Source organism: Cottoperca gobio, chromosome 5 (assembly GCF_900634415.1).
Source record: "Cottoperca gobio chromosome 5, fCotGob3.1, whole genome shotgun sequence".
Taxonomy (NCBI): domain Eukaryota; kingdom Metazoa; phylum Chordata; class Actinopteri; order Perciformes; family Bovichtidae; genus Cottoperca; species Cottoperca gobio.
This window is the reverse complement of record NC_041359.1, coordinates 8011341-8033280: the sequence shown is the minus strand read 5'-3', so window position 1 is coordinate 8033280 and position 21940 is coordinate 8011341. Positions and strand designations below refer to the sequence as shown.

At 42.0% G+C, this 21940-nt stretch overlaps 1 protein-coding gene and 2 non-coding genes across 4 annotated transcripts in view; 1 reads left to right on the top strand and 2 right to left on the bottom strand.

Annotated features, from left to right (window-relative positions):
* fgd5a (FYVE, RhoGEF and PH domain containing 5a) overlaps positions 1-19539 on the top strand; it is a 31342-nt gene extending 11803 nt beyond the window's left edge. Inside the window, exons 4-21 of one of the 2 annotated variants that reach the window (XM_029431458.1) lie at positions 581-639; positions 1018-1048; positions 3326-3477; positions 4231-4387; positions 8696-8786; positions 9055-9105; positions 9317-9375; positions 10020-10091; positions 10266-10334; positions 13404-13487; positions 13589-13668; positions 13776-13872; positions 14460-14597; positions 14974-15076; positions 15204-15340; positions 15936-16037; positions 16386-16540; positions 17880-19539. In XM_029431458.1, the coding sequence (XP_029287318.1) occupies positions 581-639; positions 1018-1048; positions 3326-3477; positions 4231-4387; positions 8696-8786; positions 9055-9105; positions 9317-9375; positions 10020-10091; positions 10266-10334; positions 13404-13487; positions 13589-13668; positions 13776-13872; positions 14460-14597; positions 14974-15076; positions 15204-15340; positions 15936-16037; positions 16386-16540; positions 17880-17916 (1674 nt within the window). In that variant the 3' untranslated portion in view covers positions 17917-19539. Of the gene's footprint in view, positions 1-580; positions 640-1017; positions 1049-3325; positions 3478-4230; positions 4388-8695; positions 8787-9054; positions 9106-9316; positions 9376-10019; positions 10092-10265; positions 10335-13403; positions 13488-13588; positions 13669-13775; positions 13873-14459; positions 14598-14973; positions 15077-15203; positions 15341-15935; positions 16065-16385; positions 16541-17879 lie in introns of both variants that reach the window. The other variant, XM_029431457.1, reaches the window with a different exon arrangement.
* trnae-cuc (transfer RNA glutamic acid (anticodon CUC)) lies at positions 15608-15679 on the bottom strand. Its single transcript has one exon. It is a non-coding gene; the product is annotated as a tRNA-Glu (tRNA).
* On the bottom strand, positions 16614-16685 carry trnae-cuc (transfer RNA glutamic acid (anticodon CUC)). The gene has a single exon. It is a non-coding gene; the product is annotated as a tRNA-Glu (tRNA).
* Positions 19540-21940: the final 2401 nt, after the last annotated feature.

Below are 21940 nucleotides of genomic sequence, written 5' to 3'. Positions count from 1 at the left end.
GCTCCCATCACGTGACATGCCTTTCCTTGTTTTCTTCTTCTTCAAAGCAAAAATACAATAAATTGAGGAAAAAACAGAGAGGAAGAGGACCAGAGAGACTTGAGTTGGCCGCAGTTTTACTTTGAGGAAATGAGGATCAGCTTTTAATGCTTTTAATGCAGTATTTGTGCGATGCCCCACATAAGACTAATAAAGATAATAATACTGACAAAGCACAGGAGCATTGCCAGTAAACCCCTAAATGGCTTCAATGTTATGTTTCAGCTCGGATGTTTTGAGACCCTGTGATTAGCCTCTAAATCAATGGGCAGCGTTGTTGTCGCCACACGCACAGCCTCTCATACATAATGCATCGAAAGTCCCTGTATTTGAGAAAGCCTTCGTGTCTATGCTGTTACTGTAATGAAATAATCAGTCTTATTTTGACAGCAGGAATCTGTGAATTTGCTTTATCGCCAGTCTCCTTGGCTGCTGCGTAGCTGTTCCTATTAATATTTGAGAGGAATAAGTGCCCTCAGAGAGCCTTTGAACATTAGCTGTGTCCATTCATCTCCCACTGTTCTCCCTCGCTGTCACGCAGATTGATGGTCGATCCCGAGCGTTCTACGTCGCTAAAGAGCTCGTCGACTCAGAGAGACTGTGAGTATCTGGACTGGTATTCCTCATTTGCTCACTTCCCCTGCAAGCATCACACACAAAAACATTGCATCCAAATCTGTTTGGGTGGCCTTTTATCTACTCTCCTGTTCCTTTCAGCTGTATCTCTCCTGCTCCTGAGCTCATTTATTGTGCATGCGGAGTAACTGACAGCCAATTACACAAGTGTCTTGTGTAACTTATTAAACACACCAGCCAGTTACACACTATTCACACATTATTCTGATGTACTTTTCTCATCATGCATAATTTAGGTAATGTAATGATTCTTGTAGAAAGATTAACATAGTTGTGGAGAAGGTTGTAAATTCCTTTTCACAGTTTAATTAAATCTTGTGTTTCTCTCTTCTTGTTTTCCAGACACGTCAGCGCCCTCAAGTACCTTCAAGAGGTAAGAAAAAGCGCTTCTGCCACGCCATAAGCGTGTCACATTGGTTTTAAATGTCGCCTGCTTTAAGGCCTATTAAACTTTCTTACTGATAACATCACATCCTGTGTGTCTGCTCCCCAGTCTCTGTCTCCATCTTCTCCTTCTACCCCCCTGCTAAGGCTCTGTTCAGGTTTATCAATGTTGTTGCAGCGAGATCTACTTCCTGGTCTTGACAAAGTTGACATGTTGCACTCTGGAGTGGTCAATTGTAAGATGACGCATCGTGCGTACACCGGGCGCTGATGCTGATACTCAACTGATATGTGTACTCTGATACTCATTTCAGCTGGCAATGTGCCATGTAAAGGTCACAAAAAGGCTGCTGGGACCTTTTATAGTGGTTGTGTTGGATGCACGATATGAGCTCCTTATGACCAATTTGGCTTTAAAATTGAAGATTTCCCTGGAGAGAAACGAGTGTTGTTGATGCAGAACAGAGGATTTAAAGGTGAACCGTGGTAAGCCTCTCGAGGTCTGCAATGCATCACCGCTAAGATCTAAACCCGGCAGAGTCAGGAACAAAGAAGGATGTTTACCAAACACACCACATAAATGACACTGAAACAATTCAAACTAAAATGGTGGAGCATCATTTGATGGTGGAGCATCAAAAGGAAAGTCGTACAGGAAAGGTCAGATAGGCAACACCTTGCCAAGAATGTTGTGGAAGAGTTACTATTCAGGTGATGATTGCCAGTACAAATCTGACAGGAAGAGTCATTGAACCCAGAGAAGCCCATCAGTCAGCCTGTACCTTATAACCTTGAACGAGGTCATAACCTGAATTTCTTACATGTGACCCCACACCATGATTTATGAAAGCCTGCTCTGGGCACAAAAGCAGCTGCTTTGTATATGTGCAATTTGACGCCATTAAACAGCAAGTAATGCAAATATTATACAATGAACACCTCTAATAATCATACATCTGCAATCTCATCATGATGCTCAATGAAACTAATGAGCTGCTTCAGGCCAAAAACAAAAGTAAATCTGGGCATCAGCGTCTCAGAGGTGACATTTCAACAGTGAATCTTGAATCATTCAAATACAATTGTTTTCACAAATCCTTACTTTAAAAGATACGGAGTAACCTTGGCTTGCGCTCCTCTTCAAAGGTGACATTGAGGGCTTTTTTTCATCATGCTCCTGCATAATGCATGGATGCAGTCTTATTATTCTTCATACTTCAAACAGGGATGTGTCGAGATATTAGTCACTGTTTGATGCGGACTAATGTCAAAATTAGCATGAAACCGAGCAACTCAGCTGGGAAACACTCCAGCGGCACAACATGCACAAACACACAGTTTAAGGAGGTGGGGGTGGGGGGGACAGGAGCCGCGTTAAGTGAGAGGCACACATGAGCTATTGTTCCATTGTTTGATAAGGAATAACAAGAATACAAAGAATTTCCAGAGCCTGTCTCCACATAGGAAGGGAGGCCGTGCTCCTCTTCTAGAGGACTTTCCCTGCAACAGCTTCAACACATGAGGCTCAGACTTATTATTTTTTTCTCGTCTGTAGCCTGCGACCTCTAAACAGATACTCTGTGCCGAGTTATGGTTGAGCATGACTGGCTGCTCAACCAACTGCTTAACGTTGCTTCTTGACCTGCCTGACGTGAGGGAATAAGGTGGAGAGGGGACCGGGAAAAGGGAGACTAAAGCTCCTCTCATTCATCGATCTAAGTGTTTGTCTGTAACCTGGGAGACGACCAGAGCCGTTTAAAGTAGCTGCTCTTCTCCCCGGCAGATGTGATGAATGTTAACTCATACGCGATCGACTGTGCATGATGAACGGCATGTTCTGAAGCTCCCGGTGTCACCACATTATCTCACAGCCGACCGGGACAACTATATTTGTTTTATGTCTGTGCTTTACTCAGAACTGGAATAGATGGGCTCCAGACATTTATCCCTCTCACGCGCACACACACACGCACGCACGAAACAAAAATGCATTGTGTCATTGAGTACCAATGTCTTTATGCAACAACACCTGGTGTGTCACTTGTGCAAGCAGTGCAGCCTTTCCTCAATGCCTGGACAGAGCCCAAAGTGGCGGGGAGGCGTTGAGGTGATTTGAAGGGGAGGTGGCAGGAAGGATGTTTAAGAGGATCTGACATTCCTCATTCCCTTTAATTTCTGCTCACTTCTTCCTTACCCCCTACCATTTCCTCCATTCCTTTCTCTTCCCCACAATTGTTTTAGTAAAAATCTCCCCTCTCCTGTGCAGGACTTTAGGTCGGCAGTGACAGAGGCGGTGGGTGAGGAAGAGGAGCCTGTGCTGGAGGAGCAGAGGTTCGGAGAGATATTGGGCATGCTCCCCCAGGTCTACACTCTCCACAGCAGCATCCTTACTGAGCTGGAGGAACGTATTAGTCAGTGGTAAGAAACACTATGGACATTACCGTTGGTTGTGCTGCAGCCTGTTGTGCACTACAGTTGATGCTCAGTTTTCATGTAACCACAATACAGTTGAAACTCACACACAGACTGATTGCAGTATTGGATGTAGAGTAAAGAGACTTCCGTCATCATTAATTCTCCACTGAAGACCCAATAATTACACTACACATCCTAACCCTGCTTTAAAATGCATTCCTGTCATTCCTCAATTAGGAAGTGTTGAGTGGCAGCAGACTCCACCACACTGAAAACAATCGGAGCAATTCACTGAATACCAACAAAGTGTTTGATTTAAAAGAATGTGCATTGGTAGTGTACTTTTCTCATTCTTAATTCAGCGCAGATATGTTATTAAGGGATAGTTTTACATTTTGGGTAATCATTCGCTTACTTGTAGAGAGTTTGAAAAATTGTACACAACTCTGATGGCTGTGCACTGAATAAGGCAGCCTGTGAGATTAGCATAAAGACTGGAGAAACACCAGGCCTGGCTCGATGAAGATACTTTAATAAACCATCAAAGCTTACAGGCTTTAGGATATCAGGGATTGGGGGAAGAAGTAGGCTGGTTGAAGGAAAGTGGTGACAACAAAAAATGTTTTACAGATTTTTGGAATGCACTGCACATCATAGACTTTGGATATTTGTATTGATTTAAATCACTAAACATTCACTGTGCATGAAATGACTAAATATAATGATCCTCATCTCTGATTTTCCATTTCTGTGAAGGGAGGAGAGCCAAAGGGTAGTAGATGTGATCCTGTCACGTCGGGAGGACTTTGGGGTGTTTGACACCTTTATCTCAGAGTATGATCGCAGCATGTCCTTACTGGAGGAGAGCTGCAGGGACAACCAGGCCTTCGCCAACATCGTCAAGAAATTTGAGGTAAAACACTGAACAGTCAGACTAGAAAAAGAAAAAGGCAGCTCTTAATTGTGTCTCCTGCCAACAGTTAGTCTTTGTGTCGATTCCCATTTCCCCCCTTGTGTTTATTATTTTACTGAGCATACTGAAATAGATCCCCTCTTCAAAAGGGATCTGGAAGAAGTATTCTGGCATTCACATATTCAAAATTGGAGTTCAGATTCTCTGTTGGTGTTTGTTTCCAGTGAGTAGAAATCAAACCTGGTATTTCCCCTGCACACTAACTCAGTGGCTCTCAACTTAGATTTTGTCACCCAGCTTCCACATGGAGATAATGGCCTTTCTAAACCCCATCTATCCCGCTCCTCTCCATGGGGCTGACCTTTCCACTGTCATGCTTGCATATTTTATAACCACTCAAAAAACAAATACTCTTTCTTTGTCCATCATGGATCTCTTCATCCTTTTTATTCCCTGGAGAGCGGAGAAGTGGGATTTGGGTGACAATTCATAAAAAAAGGTCATTCTGAAGTCGCTGCAGTGGTGCACAGACTGTGTGCCTGGCCCACTTTAAGCAACACTTTATTCTTAGATTGGATATGAATACATCCAGCAATGTAATTGACTATTTTTTAACTAAAAGACAGGATATTAAGAGAGCTTCTAGATAAGACCAAAGAGATACAGCCATAGATTTCTCATTTCCATGCGGCTGTGTCCTGGTCTATAGAATTGATTCACAATTTACCGCCGTGTGGCAGCACACAGGTCACCCTGAATAAGAAAATAGAACAAATTAAAGCTTTTCCCAGTCTTCTGTTTATGTTAAACATTGGATTTCACAAAGCTTTCCACTACTCTGAGTCACTGTTGCGGACACAATGGTTCCAGGCATTTCGAGTTTGATAAGAAAAGCGAACGGACAAGGCACCAACTGTCTCCGCTCATGAATATTCAGAAGCAGCTGCCCCTTTCCACCAAAACTTTGGCTCTGCCAGTTTTAGCAGAGCTCATAAAAATATAAGGGAGTGGAGGTGAGCGATGAAGACTCTAAACCATCACACTGACCTTTAGCATCTTACAAAGTGTCTTAGTCAGCTAATAATTCAGCCCTTGTTAACCTTGATCAAAGTCAATAACGTGCCACTTCATTTTAGCCTCATGAAGTTGATATTAGTCCCTTTTCTCACATCATAAACCACTAATTGCTATCTGGAGTAGCCATAAATGGATCGATTTTCCCTAAGGATAAATGTATGAAAGGATAAACTCTTATCTAAGCAGATTATTTCTCTGCATAAAGGTTGGTCCGAATAAAAATTCACTCCACTATTGTGTCCATGTGTCCTGTGATTCATCCTGCACCTCTAAAATTAACACTCAGAGGCATATTCAATAACCTTTACTAGTCCACTGGCAGATTCAACACACCTGCCGCTGTATATACACACTGCATATTGTATTTACGTGTCCCATATTGCATATAAGACTGTAATCTGAGGTCTGCCCTCCCCAACCTCCACACACCTTGGCATTGTTTCTGTGTTTGTGATGGATGCTGTGTTAAATCGGAGCACTGCCTTGGGAATTGCAAGGTGTGTGTGAGCCCACTGTAATGAGGGAGAAGGAGGGCCGAGGGAGAGCAAGGAGGATTGTTCAGGTCACGGGATACCCTAAATGTACTACTGAGAGGGACGATGGTCATCTGTTGGCTGTGTGATGCTTCACTTAATAAAAGTGGAAATACTGATTTGAATGTTTTCATTAAGTGTTTGCAGCTTTTTCTTTTTTCTTTAAAAATGTTTATTATATCCGCCAGTTCTGTCCTGGACTAATCTTGCACACTTGCACATATGTCCAGCAATCGACTAGGTTTAATACAAGCCTTACCTGATCTGTTGCAGGCCACATTTTGGCCTTTGTTGTGGCTCAAAAACAGACATCTATAGGAAAGTTTGGTCTCATTGTGAACCGGAGAATGTTCAGATGAATTCCAGAGCCGATAGTTATGATTCAATAAAGTTAGGCACGATACGAGATTGATTAATCCCTGTTTTTGTCATCTTCGCCGCTGTAAGAGAGCCTGGAGAGAAAATTGAGTGATATTCAACACTTCTTTGTTTGAGAGGCGAGAGTGGTGTGTCTCCCTCCCTCTACCGAGTACATGGTTCTAGTTCTTCATCAATCTGTGCCATTTTATTCTCTTTCTTTGTTTCAAGTCCTAAAACCTTACCTCCCTCAACACGTCTCTTTCTTCTATAACCTCCTGCTCCTGCTTTTTTTTGCTCCAAGCAAAGGTCCAGCAGTATAAGTGGTAGTAATTTCATTGTAGATCTGGTGATGACAGTGATGAAGTAGCCATAGACCCTGATCAGATCAGAGCAAGACCCTTACACAATTAAAGCCTCGTCTCCACAGCCAGTTCCTTGTTTACCACACCATCTAAAAACATTGGCCAACACAGTGCGGTGTGTGTACATGTGTGTGTGCCCCCTCTGTGTGAGAGTGTTTGCGCCTCGTTGTATTGGTGTCTGATTGTTTTGCGGGGGCATGTCCATACACAAATTGTGAGGATCTTGTAAAACTAGTTTTATGAAATCTCTTTCCAAAGCACACCATCTTGGATTTATATTCATGCCATGGCCTGTGTTTGCGTGAAGCCTGTGTGTGTTTTCTCTTGTGCGAGAAGGCCAGGAGGAGAGGAGGAGGCTGTGCAGCAGGTGGACGGAGAGCGATAGAGGGAGAGCGATGGAGTGAATTCCTTGTAAAGGCAGCTGGGCAATGAGGCAGACAGAAGCTAATTAGAGAAGCAGCCCCCTCTACAACTCCCCAATTAGATCATGTGTGTATGTGTGTGTGTGTGTGTGTGTGTGTGTGTGTGTGTGTGTGTGTGTGTGTGTGTGTGTGTGTGTGTGTGTGTGTGTGTGTGTGTGTGTGTGTGTAGTCAGCAAATCAGCTTGCCGTGACAGAGTCTGAAAGGTGTGTGTGTGTGTGTGTGGGTATGTGTTTATCTCCCGGCACGAGGCATCTCACCCGCTCCCTCTTCTCTCCTCCTCCATTTGGCTCGCTTACCCAAACAAACCACACTCTAATTACCATCTCTGGAAAGACACTTCCTCTGAACAAGTGTCAATTGGATGACAATTTACAAGCGACACTTGAAGAGAGCGGATGTTCTGAAGCCAAGCTGGTTTAATAATGAAGAGCTGGTTATTATTGTACTCGATGCATCATGCATGATCAGGAGGAGGAAAGAGAGCAGAAAAGTGAGAGAAATTAAACAGAGGTTGTTGCTCAGGACTGAAGTTAAGGAGAAAAGGATGAGACAGGAAGAGAAATAGAAACAAAAACAAAAAGAGAAAGTGAGTATTCGTGAAGGCCTGTTCATTAAAAGAGGCATCAGCTCTCTGTTCTACGTTTGACTCCTGCACTCCAGATTGTGATAATGAAGACAAAGAGTGGAGTGTTTAACTCACATCCCATCCCTCCCCTATACAGGCCACATCAGTGTTATCTCATTTCCAGCCCAAGGTCTGTGTGTGCTTGTCCCTGCTTGTGTGTGGGGGGGCACATTAATAATATATTGTAGGTTTTTGTGAATGTGTCTGAGATGAGTTCAGTGTGTGTGCAGTGTAAATAAGATGAAGATGCAGTTTCCTGTAGGGAGTTATCTGTGCCTCTCTAATGAAGGATAGGGCTTTATTGGATTAGAAAAGACTGTGTGCGTGTGTGTGTGCGTGTGCATGCGTGCGTGCGTGTGTGCGCGCCCAATCCCCCATTGCTCCTCTGTAGCTCAGGGCATAAATACCTGTCAGAGACAATTAGATCCTGATTGATTTTCCAAAGCTCTTTTTTGATTTCTGTCCCCTTTCACCTGCAAATGACTACTCTGTGAAGAAGAATGGAGGTCTTATTGTGTGCTGGAAAGATGCGTGAAGGTCAACGAGTCCGATAGTGTCCCCCGTGGTCAATTGTGACCTTGACTTGCAGTATTGTGTTATAGAGGTTACCTTCATAGAGCTGTGGTCTTCTGGGTGTGCTTCAGGATGCCCTTTGAGGCGAGCACATTGAGCAAGATTTTTTATTTCACTCATTTCATTCATTTTATTCAGCACAAATGATCAGATGCTGGTGGTGTATTCAAAAACTGAAAACTAATAAAAACATTTTCATCCAGGATATAATGTGTCAAATTCAAGCTTAGACTATAGGTTAACCTCTTTTAAAAGTGTGTGTGTGTGTGTGTGTGTGTGTGTGTGTGTGTGTGTGTGTGTGTGTGTGTGTGTGTGTGTGTGTTGTGTGTGTGTGTGTGCGTGTGTGTGTGTACAGACAAGAAGCCCAGAACATGCTGAAGTCCCACTGAAACACCAGCTGCTGCAGGTTATAGTGAGAGTGCTCCAATATCGAATGCTCCTCACAGGTAACACACTAACTTGTTATGTCACGTCATGTTAGTTTTGCTAATTGGGGCCATTGAGGCCAGTAGTAGCAATTATGGGACAATAATAACGGCTAAAACTTAGTTTAACAGTAGCACATGTAGAGAAGAGTCGTTGTGTATTATCCTCGTTGTAGTTAAGCTGTAATTTACAGACAGTTCAAAAAAGATTCACAATTTTTCTTAGTAAGCGTTCAATTGTATTTAAATTATGTTTTCATGTCTTGACACTTTTTTCTGTCTTCTCCAGATTACCTGAACAACCTCTCTCCTGATTCTAAAGAATACGAGGACACACAAGGTAAAGCTGCAGAATGGAGCTCTGAGATCTTCATAACCAGAACCTGGTGATGTTTTATCAGTAGTCAAAGACATACTGACACACATGCATGCACACTGCAGCTGCTCGACATGTATCAGGCCCTATTTGTTGAGTCACAGTCACTGAGTGTTTCTTTATTGAATTGGGTTGCGCATAAATCTCTCTCTTTCTTTCTCTGTTTGTGTTGCAGCTGCCTTGGTGATCGTGTCCGAGGTGGCAGACCAGGCCAATGACAATTTGAAACAGGGGGTGAGTTTACTCTGAAACACTCTGTGTTGATAACATTCACACTGTTTAGCTCCTGTTGAGTTTGATGTATTCACAGCCCAGCGTGCCGTTTTTGAGACGTGTCTTTGTATTCCGCCTGCCAATGAAAGAGCAATTTTTGGATGGTGATCGAGCGTGAAGAAGTTAGACAGCTGAGGTCTTCCTGTTTATGAATCTCTCTTCTAAATGACATTTTGCAGTGAAGGAGAGGTCTATCCCTCTTTGGCGAGGCCGGCCTTCGAAGCTTGTTGATTAACGCAAGGGGCGAGGAAAGATGATGTCATAAGAAAGTCCCAGGTGTATCATTACAAAGGGAGCAGTATAAGGGTGGACATGACTTATGCTCAACCTCAAACCCTCCCCCCACTGTCAAGATCCTCTGTGCTTCCCTTTAGCTTGCCTCCTCACTATTTTTTCCCTCGATGCACACCGACACACATGCACAGGCTCACTGACAGTGGAAACACAGGCTTTCTTTATCTTTGTCCCCCCCTATTCAGTTTTCAGTATCTTATCCCTTTCCGACTCCCTCCCTTTCAATCACAAACAAACAGAGACAGTTTCATTCTTTGTCTCCTCTTCCGTCCATCACTGGATAATCTCCCTCCATCTCTCTGCTCCCTCAGGAGAACTTGCTGCGTCTGGTCCACATAGAGTACAGCGTGAAGGGCAAGAGGGACCTCCTGAAGCCCGGAAGGGTGAGCATCATGTGGCCAGTGTAACTGTCTCACTATCAAAACACATTGTTCAGTTATGACGTCTGAAGAACAGTATATGAAGGCCTTGACAGGGTCTAAAAACATAGTTAATGTAAGCAGCCTTTTGACGGTTTAACATGCCTTTCTTATGCTTTTTGTTGTTTCTTTTGGCAGATGTTTGTCAAAGAGGGCACACTCATGAAGGTCTCCAGAAAAAGCAGGCAGCCTCGACACCTGTTTCTGGTAATACTTCATATCTCTATGTCAGACACAATATTAGACTGTATTAGCTATTATTTAAACCTTCACAATACTGTTATCCCCTTTTGCTTCAAAGAAATAGTTCGACATTTTGGGAAATATGCTTGTTAGCTCTTGGCAAGCGTTAGATGAGAAGGTCCATACCACTCTCGTATCTGTTTTATGTTAAAAATGTACTTACAGCCAACAGTCGATTAGCTTAGCTAGCACAAAGACTGGAGGAAAACAGCCTGCCTCTGTCTAAAGATTAAAACATGCCAAGGCCTGGTGATGAATCAGAAGGTGAACCAAGGTCTACCAGCACCTCTAATGTTCACTAATTAACACCTTATGTTTCATATGTTCAAGTTGTGGTTTTCGAGGGGGTTCTAAAACAAGATATAACATGTTAATTAGTGAGCTTCAGAGCTGTTGGTAGGTAGAGCCAGGGTACAACCTCCTGGCAGATACGAGCGTAATAACACTCTTCTCATCTAACTCTTAGAGAATAAGCATGTCTCCCAAAATGTCTAACTATTTCTTGCATGCTATTAAAATCCTACCACACTGTCTGACAGTATCCTCTGTATTAGCTTGCTGCAACTCTTCATTGAAGCTGTAAGTGTGTGACAGATTCAAAGACTCGAGTTAAGCATGGAACTTCAAGACAATCATTCTATAGCATACCAATTTCCCCAACTTTTAGCCTCACATATTTGGTATCTTTGGAAACTTTGGGATCTCCACGAGAGTTTAAAATAATGTTCTGTGGGGTTTGAACAATATCTGGACGCACATCTTGTAACCACATCAGTTTGTAGTGACAAAGGGGTTGAATTGTTTTTACATCGGTGATTTTACGTGGTGCACTACAGTAGAAAACACCTGTCATATTATTGAAGCAATGGAAGAGATGGCGAGAAAACAAAGTGGTCTGAGAAAAATATGGTGGAATGTTTGGTGGAGGTCGGTCTGTGAGGTTGGTGAGGTTGGGAGGTGGGGGCACAAGTCCAAGGCTGTAGGACCTCCACTCGGTACCACACCCATCCAGAGAGGGCCTCCCTCTCCTCTCCTCTCCTCTCCTCTCCTCTCCTCTCCTCCCCTCCCAGGACTTGTTTTCCAGGGCCCCACTTCCTTACAGGATGTTTGGTGTGGGTCACTGGATGCTGGCTTCCTGTGTATTGGGAGGGGACTGACAGCAAAGTGAAGGCCAGACACCCTGTAGAATGCAGGGAGGAGGCGGTGGCCAAGGAGGGGTGGTGGTGCTACACAAACACATAACGTGAAATAGAGAAGCCCACTCTATTGTTCCATGTGCAATCAGTGCTGTCTCATGTTATGAATTATGCTTGAGCTACATATCCGCAGGAGCAGCATTTATGATTTTTGGCTTATCCTAGTTGATCCAAATACAATATAACGGGAAGATATGGATTTATGTTTCTTATATTTTTATCTTCATTTTGCTCTTATTCTGCCAGTCCCCTTAAACAGGATTGCAGTTGAGGATAGCTGAAAGGTGCTTGTGGTTGATACTTGTAGGCTATTAGGGTTATATAGCCATTCGCTCTCCTGAAGTTGACGGCTTCAGTTATTTATGGGCTTTTAAGGAAAGAGAATCCAAACAACAGTGAAGATGAAAGCCATCACTCACCTCAGCGACAGAGAGAAGCTGCAGCCATGTCACAAGCCTGGGCTCAAAGAAGAAAGAGAAGCGGGATGAATGAGTGAAGGAAGGGATTAGAAAGAGGATGGAGATGGAGAAAGCTGCCAGAGGGAAGAAAGTGTGAGGGAAGGGAGGAAAGTGAATTAGAGCTTTGATTTGTCTGCCCCAACCTGATTGAGCCCAACTCGATGCTCTGAGTTCGGTTGTTATTTCGCAAAATTCCCTCGGGCTTCAAACTGGTCCAGTCTGTGATAATTTCCGGTTTTCTTTTTTTTTCATATGCAGACCTGTGATATGACCATTTTTGGGCTGTGCTGAACATTAGGTTGAAGAAGGTGCATGTAAGAGATAAGTCACAAATGTATGTTACTGCACTGAAAAGACTGTTGTTGACTTGTAATAAATGTTTAAATACATTTATACATTACACAAACTTTGCACGGTCATCTAAGGTGGGACCTGGTTTTTCTCGACCCGCTCAAAGGTGAAGATGAAGGTTTTAGTGATTTCTGTTGAAAAACGTCTTAACGTTTTAAGTGCCAATAGGTCAAGTAGGTACATGTTGTGTCTCATCTGGGAAAGTCGTTTGTGAATTCTGTTAACTTGGCACTCAGCTGGGTTTTCTACGGAAGGAATCTTTGAGTAAATGAGCGGCGCAGGGTGGAGCAGACGAACTGCGGTGGCTGCAGCCAGAGGTCGCAGGCAGGGCTCGGGCTTGGCTATATTTCACTGTTTTGTCTCCAGCCAGTCAAGCCATTGAACCCGTAACTGCTGCGGCTGTTTGTGTGTTGTTGTTGTGGTGAAGGTGGCCGGTCCCACCCAGTCCTGGTTCTCAGTGTAGCCTGAGAAGGCTGGGAGGGGAGGCCTGGAGCCCGGAGCAGGGTGGAGAATTCCTGGATGCTGCCTTTACGGCCCCAGCGGATGTTTAGAGCACACATTAGGTGTGACCAATGATGTCATCTCTTTTGTCTGGGAAGGAATGAAATGCCTCTCGTAACACAATGGACTTCTCAGTGTGTTCAGGGGATCACAATACGTTTGGTCTGACAAGCAAATAAACACTTTTAATGCCTTATTTTGTTGTGTGCATTCATGGGAATTGTGTGTACTGACAAGTGTGAATGCTGTGAAAGGAAACATGATCCAAGTAGTTGGGCAAAGAGAGTTGCTTTCAAGAAAGAACGAATAAACAAAGAGGTGTGTGCAGCAATTTTAGATATTTCTCTCAAGGTAACACCACCACCTTGTGGGTGTTATGAGGTTTTGCATCCTGATTAGTTGGAATTTCACTCATTTTTGTAACAAATAACTAACATTTTACATTCTCCTTTATCTGCCATGTTATTCTTTTGAAGAGCAAGATAATCAAATACTCTTCACTTTGCTCTTTCTATGTTCTTTATCAGATGAACGATATAATGCTGTACACCTACCCTCAGCAAGATGGAAAATATCGGCTTAAGAACACGTTATCTCTGTCTGGGATGAAGGTACATTAACTTCTTTATTCTCTGACACTAACAGCTCATCTACAACTGTATCTTTGTTTTTTGGCTTAACTGATGTGTTTTTCCCCCTCACATGCACACAGGTGAGCAAACCTGTCCTAGACAACGTGCTGAACTGCCTTAGGATTGAGGTGTCTGACATCACTATTACACTCTCAGCCAGGTGAGCATGTGACAGGCCAAAACCTTGAAATGAAAATGACTCTAGATGTTAAGTCTGAAGCCTTTCAGAAGTATCAGGTGTGATTGTTTCTCTGTTTGTCTCTTCAGTTCAGTTGGAGAGCGGGAGGACTGGTTCCACACTTTGAGTCGAGCCATAGCAGACCATGCTGCAGGACTCTGTACGTTCGGTGGACCCTGCAGTGAGGTAAGCAAAGTAAAGAAAAGCTAAAGCTATTGGGTTGACTCATAACATTTGAATACTCAAATACTACACAAATCAGTAATAATGAGGTGTGTGTTACAGACAGTAACATCTGCTTAGATAGAATTAATCATTTCCAAAATTCACAACATGTTTTATATTATGAAATATTCTGCTTCAATCTATGTCTTTAAGGCTTTCAAAAACGTTTTCACTGCGGTCAAAAAACTGTGCTCTGCCGCTTGCTGCACACTAAGGGAGGCGAGCACATGTATTAACGGGGCGGTCTAACAGAACCATAAATTACATTTACGGTATATAATCGTATTTATATTGACGAAACTGACAAATATGTTAATTCAAAGAAGGTTGATTTAATAAGAAAAAAGACTAACTCATTTAATCTGATACATCACTTTATTCAAATTGAGGAATTTGCTTGAAGATGATTTGTTTTAGTTTTAGGGTAATGACTTGCAAATTCAAAAAACTCAATAAAAGCTTTGAATGTGAAAAAATGACATTTGGTCCAGCCCTACTAAATCTCGACATCATACTCGCCTTGTCTAATATATCCTCTGTGCCCACAGGCCCGTGAGAAGCTGTGGATGGCCCTGGGCGAGGCTGCTCCTGTGCTGGTGCCAGTTTCTCATGTAATGATGTGCATGAACTGCACCTCTGACTTCAGCCTCACGCTGAGACGACACCACTGCAACGCCTGTGGCAAGGTGAGATACACAGAAGTGCTGTGACTTGTTGTCGTTTACTTATACTACAGTTTCGTTTCACTGTACTGGATGCAAAGTTTTAGGATGTTACTGACTTGGACTATTTATTAATAGAAATAGAATACAATGAATTGTTATGTGACCAATAAACCCGTTATATTAGGATCATCATTTAATCTACAAACATTATTGAGTGAAAAAAGTTATAATATCACTAAACAAGTGACATGCTTTAAATAGACCTTTTTTCATGTCGTACTTTTGATCGTCCTGTGACAGTATTTAATAATCAAATGGGTCAGATATCAGGAGGTCAGAGATAGCCCTTCTATGTCTGTATGGTATGTAAATCTTTGTATTCTGTCTCTCTGAGCAGGTGGTGTGCCGTGCTTGTTCCAGGAACAGATACCCACTGAAGTACCTCAAAGACAGGGTGGCCAAAGTGTGTGATCACTGCTACGCCGAGCTCAGGAAACGAGGTGAATCTCAGCTTTCTGTGTGTAGACGTGTCTCACTTCTGGAGTAGTACATCGTAAAAACAAAATATCTTGGTGTTCTTCTTCCTCTTTGAAATTGCATTAACTGTTTGTGCCTGTGTTACTGTAGGTGGCAGCGTGGTGGGGGCGTGCGGTAACTCCAGCCCTCGGACTCACCGGGCCAGCCGTCCCCTCTCTGCCGTCTTCCAGAGCCTGCAGCCCCCGAGTTTGTGGAAGAGCAGGAAGAGCACCTCCCCTCTTAATCAGGTGGACTACACATGCCTTCTGTAGCTCTTCTTCCATATCAAACATGCATTAGACAGGCCTCAAAATATGGCATTTGACGGGACTGATCACAACGTACCTTAATGTCATTAACTCAAATTCTGTCATATGGTCATGATAGATGTTTAAGTTTGATTTGACTTTTGTGTTTTGTTTGAATGCTGACTTTCAACAGATAATTGCCTAAGCTAGTTCTATCTGTTAAATATTTATTTAATCAAATGGCAACTATTGTTTAAGTAAAGATCGTTCCCTGACCGGGAATCGAACCCGGGCCGCGGCGGTGAGAGCGCCGAATCCTAACCACTAGACCACCAGGGAGCTGTGTGTGTATATGTGAAGCTTGTGAAGTGGAATGTCTGGCATTCATGACAGCTGGCAGCTGAAGACACTGGTGTATAGTGCACAAAAGCTGGTTCACTATTTACCTCTCTACCTTTCATTCCTAACTTTAGGGGTTTGTCAAAAAGACAGGAAAGTAATGCAATCCTGCTCCTGCAATAAACTGGAAACTGTTAGAAACATCTCTGCATTAACGTAGGTCTTTGTATATCTAATATTTTATGCATTTCATCAGGTGTCACTTACCGTGGAGGACTCCACCATGAGCGGCAGCCTGCAGCGGCGGAAGAAAAGCAAGAGGAAGTGGAAGCGGCTCTGGTTCCTCCTCAAAGACAAGGTGCTCTACACCTTCACAGCTCTGGAGGTGAGGGGGCACAGAGTCTCCCACACCAGCCCCAAAACACTCAATCACAGAAGCATTTCGTCACAACCTTTGTCTATCTTTGTTTCTTCTTCCCATCTGGCCAACACAACTATTTAACACTCACAATTCCACTATTCAAGCTTTCCTCCAGGGCCGAACACTTCTCGTGACTAATGAAGGGATTCTCTGTGCTCTCTCTCTGTGTCTTGTGACACGTGTGCAATGCTTTGTTCTTCTTAGAGCATGAAATTCCTGTTATTCGCATATTGCTGCTGAGAGCAAGATTGGTGTTTTTAACTTGTATTCCTGTGATTACTTCAGGATAAAGTGGCTTCAGAGAGTCTACATCTGCAGGGCTTCACCGTCAAGCTGACTGAGAGGCCAGAGGGGGAAGAGAGCAGCAACGTGTTCCATCTCTACCACAAGAAAACACTGTACTACACATTCAGGGCAGACGACCCACACACTGCACGCAGGTCAGAGCTGTTTATATAGATATATTATGTAGAGGCTTTTTGCTTAATGGAGCCGAAGTGTGTTAAAATTGTGTTCCCTGACCGGGAATCGAACCCGGGCCGCGGCGGTGAGAGCGCCGAATCCTAACCACTAGACCACCAGGGAGCTGTGAGGGCCTCTCTCCTCTTTCATCCCTGTCTCATATCAACATATGGAAGATATCAGCCTTAAATGACAGTGACAGGTTGATATTAATGACGTTCATTTGTCTAGATTGTCTCTTTGTTACACTGCAATGTTTTAATTCCATGGTGTCATATCTGCTTTTCTTAGTATTGTTTAGTGTTCTTTAATGCTGAGATGTTTTGTAAAACGTGTTAATCTGACAACATTAAAGTCTGTATCTGTGAAAGATGACATATTGTGGCACTATTTGTGGCATTCCTATACTGCCGTTAAACAATCAAATTGACAGAACATTTTTAATGAGGGACACTAGCTTTGTTTTTTTCCTCCATCTTAATCTCACTTGTACAAAAGGCACCACTTACCATAATGCCTGTTGACAATTTATGTGGATCAGTTTGTTGCTGACTGTCAGCTTCATTATCTCAGGGTTTTCCTTGTTACAAGACTTTGAAACAGTGTCGAGTGCATACATTTATACACACGTGCAGTAGCTAATAGGGCTGCAACCAACAATTATTTTCATTATAGATTGATCTGCAGATTATTTTCTAGATTAATAAATTAATCGTTGGTCTATTAAATTATAGAAAATGTTATATAAATGATTTGTTTTGTCAGTACAACAGAGAAATTCAGTTTAATAGGATATAAAACAGAGAGGCTGAAACCTGCATTTTCTGCCAATTGTGCATACAAGATGTTTTAAATGTACTTTAGGAAAGAAAAGAGCAAAAGGGGATAAACCACTAAAAGAAGTGTAGAAAACACAAAACAGACAATGAGAATGAAAAGGCTTAAGATCCTTTTTAAAGACATGTACTGATTTGCTGGTAATATTGTATTTTAAAACTGATAGTTTATGAGTTTACTGAGTTGTATGCTTATAATACTGTGTAGCAGTTATAACGATTTGGTACTACATGTCCATGATATTTAGGGAAAGCAGAAGAGTTCAAGATATCCTGACCTCTAACCTTGGTAAGGGTGAAGCTCCCAAAACACTCAATCCTTCATTTCCCATAATGCAACCAGTAGTATGCGTTTGAGAGACCTGCATTGTAAAAGCAGTAGTCTGACTGGGACTCGTAAAGTAACTTTGTCATGTAAAATCAGTGCCTGTTTAAGTGCTCCATTGAAGATTGTATTAAAAGGTGTTTTCCTGTGTTTCAGGTGGGTCAATGCCATGGAGGAGGCTACCGTTTTATAGCACCCGCCCAGTTAAATGAACACGCCCTGCTGTCTGTGACTGCAAGAACTCCTCTGTGGAGCACAACATAGCTACCTGCTGCTCAGACCATCGGGAAGAATTCATCGCATGACCTGTTGTGGAATATTATGTGACGATTTAATCACCAGGGTGGAACTTAGACAAGGCTGCCATCCAATGGTAGGAAGTGGGGATGACACTATGTGGAAAGACGAAGTGGAAACGTCTTGTTGGAGTGTGATCCATCATATGAAAACTGATCCAGCCGAGTTCACAGGAGACTTCACTTTTCAGGAGCAGCTTGGATGCACTAAATGCTTCATCCAAAAGAACATTTTATTCCTACTGCTTCACCTTCATACAAGGACCATCCCACAAAAGAAATGTCCTCCATGTCAACTTTTCCAACTTGTCAACGTGTCTCTGACCTGAGGTTCCACTGGATTATTAGACCACTTTGTGGTTCTGCAGGAGAACGTCACATCCTTCATCGTCATACATGAGACAGTTCCAGCCTGTGTTCTGTGATGGGTATAACATCGCATCACACTTTGCTGCATATTAGTATTCGCAGCTATTAAAAGGGAAAATATTGGTCACTGTTTTAGAGAGGTATTTGGTATTCTGAATATATATTGTGAAATATACACTTGCAGATATTGAAGTGAATTATAGGATTTGTTTGTATAGAAGATGTTGTTACATGATGTTCTGAGTAAGAGGTCATTTTAATCATCCCGGTGTGTGTACTTTATATTTCTTGTGGAGTTTTACACGGTGTTACTATTATATTGACTCTACAAAGCTATGGAATAGCTCTCAGCATGACATCCACTCAACAGTATTTCTAAGGATGAACACTTTCAAAGACACTTTGTATTTGTAGGTTTGTAGGTTTAACACGTAGGTTTAAAGAAAGAAAAGTCTTACCGTTCTAAAGTGCCGATTGATTTCTTCCAGTTGAATGCAGTGCAATTTGCAATTGATGATGAATGTGCCTGAAATGAAATTATACTCTTTGTTCATCTTCATATTATCAAAGTACTGTACTACTGTCATGTCTCCAAAAGAGACCTCGATAACATTAGCTTTTTATCTACTTTTATATACTTTAACCTTCTAGTAATTTGAACAGTTCAGTTACAGTCAAGTAACATAAGAATATACTATTGTGCCATTTTTTATTAACAACTTTTTCATGCTGTATATATACACTGCTAGATAAAAATCACACTTACTTAATGGAGAAAAAGAGCCATCGTTACACCTATACCTATAAACTGCCGGTGTTAAGAGTCATCTGAGCCCTGTCTGCAGGAGTAGGGTGGAGGTTCGCTCTTCTCTGCTGTTCTAAAAATAATCCACAGTTTCTCTTAAATAACCTAACTAAAGGCATTTCTCTGCTCCATTCAGAAAGCAGCTGTACTACATGTGATCTTTCTCCCACCAAACTACATTCTTTCTAAAGCACACATTTGTTCACCAAGTACTGTTCAGCTTTTCTACCTGTTTCTTATGTGCCACACTTATAGTGTTATTATGGATTGTACCTCTTGCATACAGTGCATTGTAAATGTTTATGTATATAGATACATATAAGAATAAACTCCTTTAAAAAGTTTACTTAATGTGCCTTCGCAGTGCTGTGCTGCCTGTTCTTACACATGAAGCTGTTTCTTTATTATACGAATGGATGATTACTGAGCAGTGTCAGGGGCCCCTCTGGCCTTCACCTATAAAAAGGCACTCAGAGACACCAAGCAGGAAGAGACTCAAAATGACCACAAGGAAACATAAAACGACTACAAAGACACAAAGAGACACAAAAGGATGCCAGAGACACAAAATCACCACAAAGAATAACAAAAAGACCACAAAGAGACACAAAACCACACAAATATGTGAGCGACAACAACAGTAAGGAGGCAAACGCATCACAAAGTCTCTATCTTGATCCTCTGTAGGAGAAGTGGTGGTGTATGGTGTATGCTCATATTTAAGGCCGTATTTTGTATATACATGATTACATTTTATCATAAATTGATCATATTATTGTGTCTTTCTACTCAACCCATATATCTACATAAAATATTATACTTATTGGTAAAACTGCACACTCAAAATAGCCATGTACAGCAGTAAATCACCAGCCTGACAATCACAGCTATAATTGTGAGCCACACAGAAGCAGAACTTATTAAATGGTTGATGCTGTGTATTGTATTTGTTTGAACAGATGTTTGTGTGACCTTCATCCCCTGTAAGTGATATATACTGGGATGACGCTGAAATGAGTACATACTGTACCTAATCTTTAGTTAATTATATTTTAGTTAAATGTGTCTTTCATCCAGCAGAGGGCAGCAATACATCATGCTAACAGATCTCAGTTTTCCAACCAGTATACACTTGGCGTTAGGGATGTTAGAGTTTACATTGTTCAATGAAGATGAATGAGACACAATTATAAAAGTTTAATGTTCACTTACAGTGCAAATTTACAAGTGCATGATAATGTACGCATTGTTGTATCAGAAAAAAAGAAGGAGAAGGAGAGAGAAGGAAAGAGCTTGTGTATCCTATAACAGGTGATCCCTTTATGCTACAAGTATCTTAAAGGGACAGATCACCCCAAAAATACATGTTTTTCCAATTCATTTTGGAAGCAGTTTGCAAGACTTCGGATTTTGTTTTGTTTTGTTGTCCTGAGGTTTCACAGTTCTTGTCAGCACCTATTCTTTATTATTTCAAAGGTCCTCGGTACCCCCACTAAAAACAAAAAATACTGTATTTTTATACATTATGCCAGATCAGAATTCAACAACACTGCATTCCAGTTACTTTCCTACACTGATCGACCCGAGGGAGGCACTCTAACTATAGGTCAAATTAAGGTGACATATTATGTATTGCCCCGAGGGATTACACATTATTACTGCTAACTTGTTGCTGATGTAATTTGGCCAAATTTAAAACACACATTCCCATCCACTGCCCGTAGAGACCATAATGAGCCCTTCTTTCTCAGGCTTTTCATTTCCCAGCCCCAGCCAGACTGCTGGGTAACACGAGCCATCTCAGATAAGTTAATTAGTTATACCAAAGAGTTCCACTAAGCCAAAAAAGACCAAGACAGACAACGATGGACCACGACCAGGAACACAGTGCTAGCATACATATTTCAAGACAAAGAAACAGCACAAACCATTCCAGCCTATTTCTTTGTCAACATCTGCATTATTAATGAAGGCGAGTAAAGCAGCAAAAAGAATGTGGCTTTAATTTATTGGCCGGTACGGGTCCTTTGATAATTTAACTGGTATTTGATTTTCTCATTAATCATTTTTAAAAGGCTGATAATAAGAAAGGAAGGTAACAGAGGGGAGTGTTTGCCGCAGACACTGTTACTGGATACAGACATCAGCACAAAAACATCATTTCCATTTGGATGAGAAAAGATGAAGTGATTTCATGTCAGTCAGAAAGTAGGCAGAAATGAAAATAGGAAGATTGGGGTTGCTCTAGATACTTGATCCCAGGAGTGTCAGTGACCCAATACTTACTCAAAGTACCAAAAGAGAGAGAAGTGAGAAAGGCATTGTAAGCAGGGAAAGGTGCTAATTTCCTTCAAGCACCTGAAAGTTAAAGACACCATGTTCCACTTCTCGTCTTGAGCATGAACTCAGTCACGTGGTCTCTCATGCATGCAAACACATTCACAAAACCTTTCCCTTAGTAGCCAGGGGAACCAGAGATGCAGAGAGTGATTAGGTAACCGCATGCGTGTTTGAATTGACAGCCTTCAATTTCTGTAGTCGGTGGAAATTGAAAGAAAAGGACTTCTTAAAATAGTAAAAGGACAGCTTCTCCTTGTACACACTCGAAAAAGTTTCAAATCCACATCCAGGAGGCCGATAACACATTCAATAGAGTGCCTGTATTACATTTTCCAAACACAAACTGTGCAGGCAAAAAGGTTCAGAATCGAAGAAAATGATAAATTAACAGGAAAAGCTAAAGATTG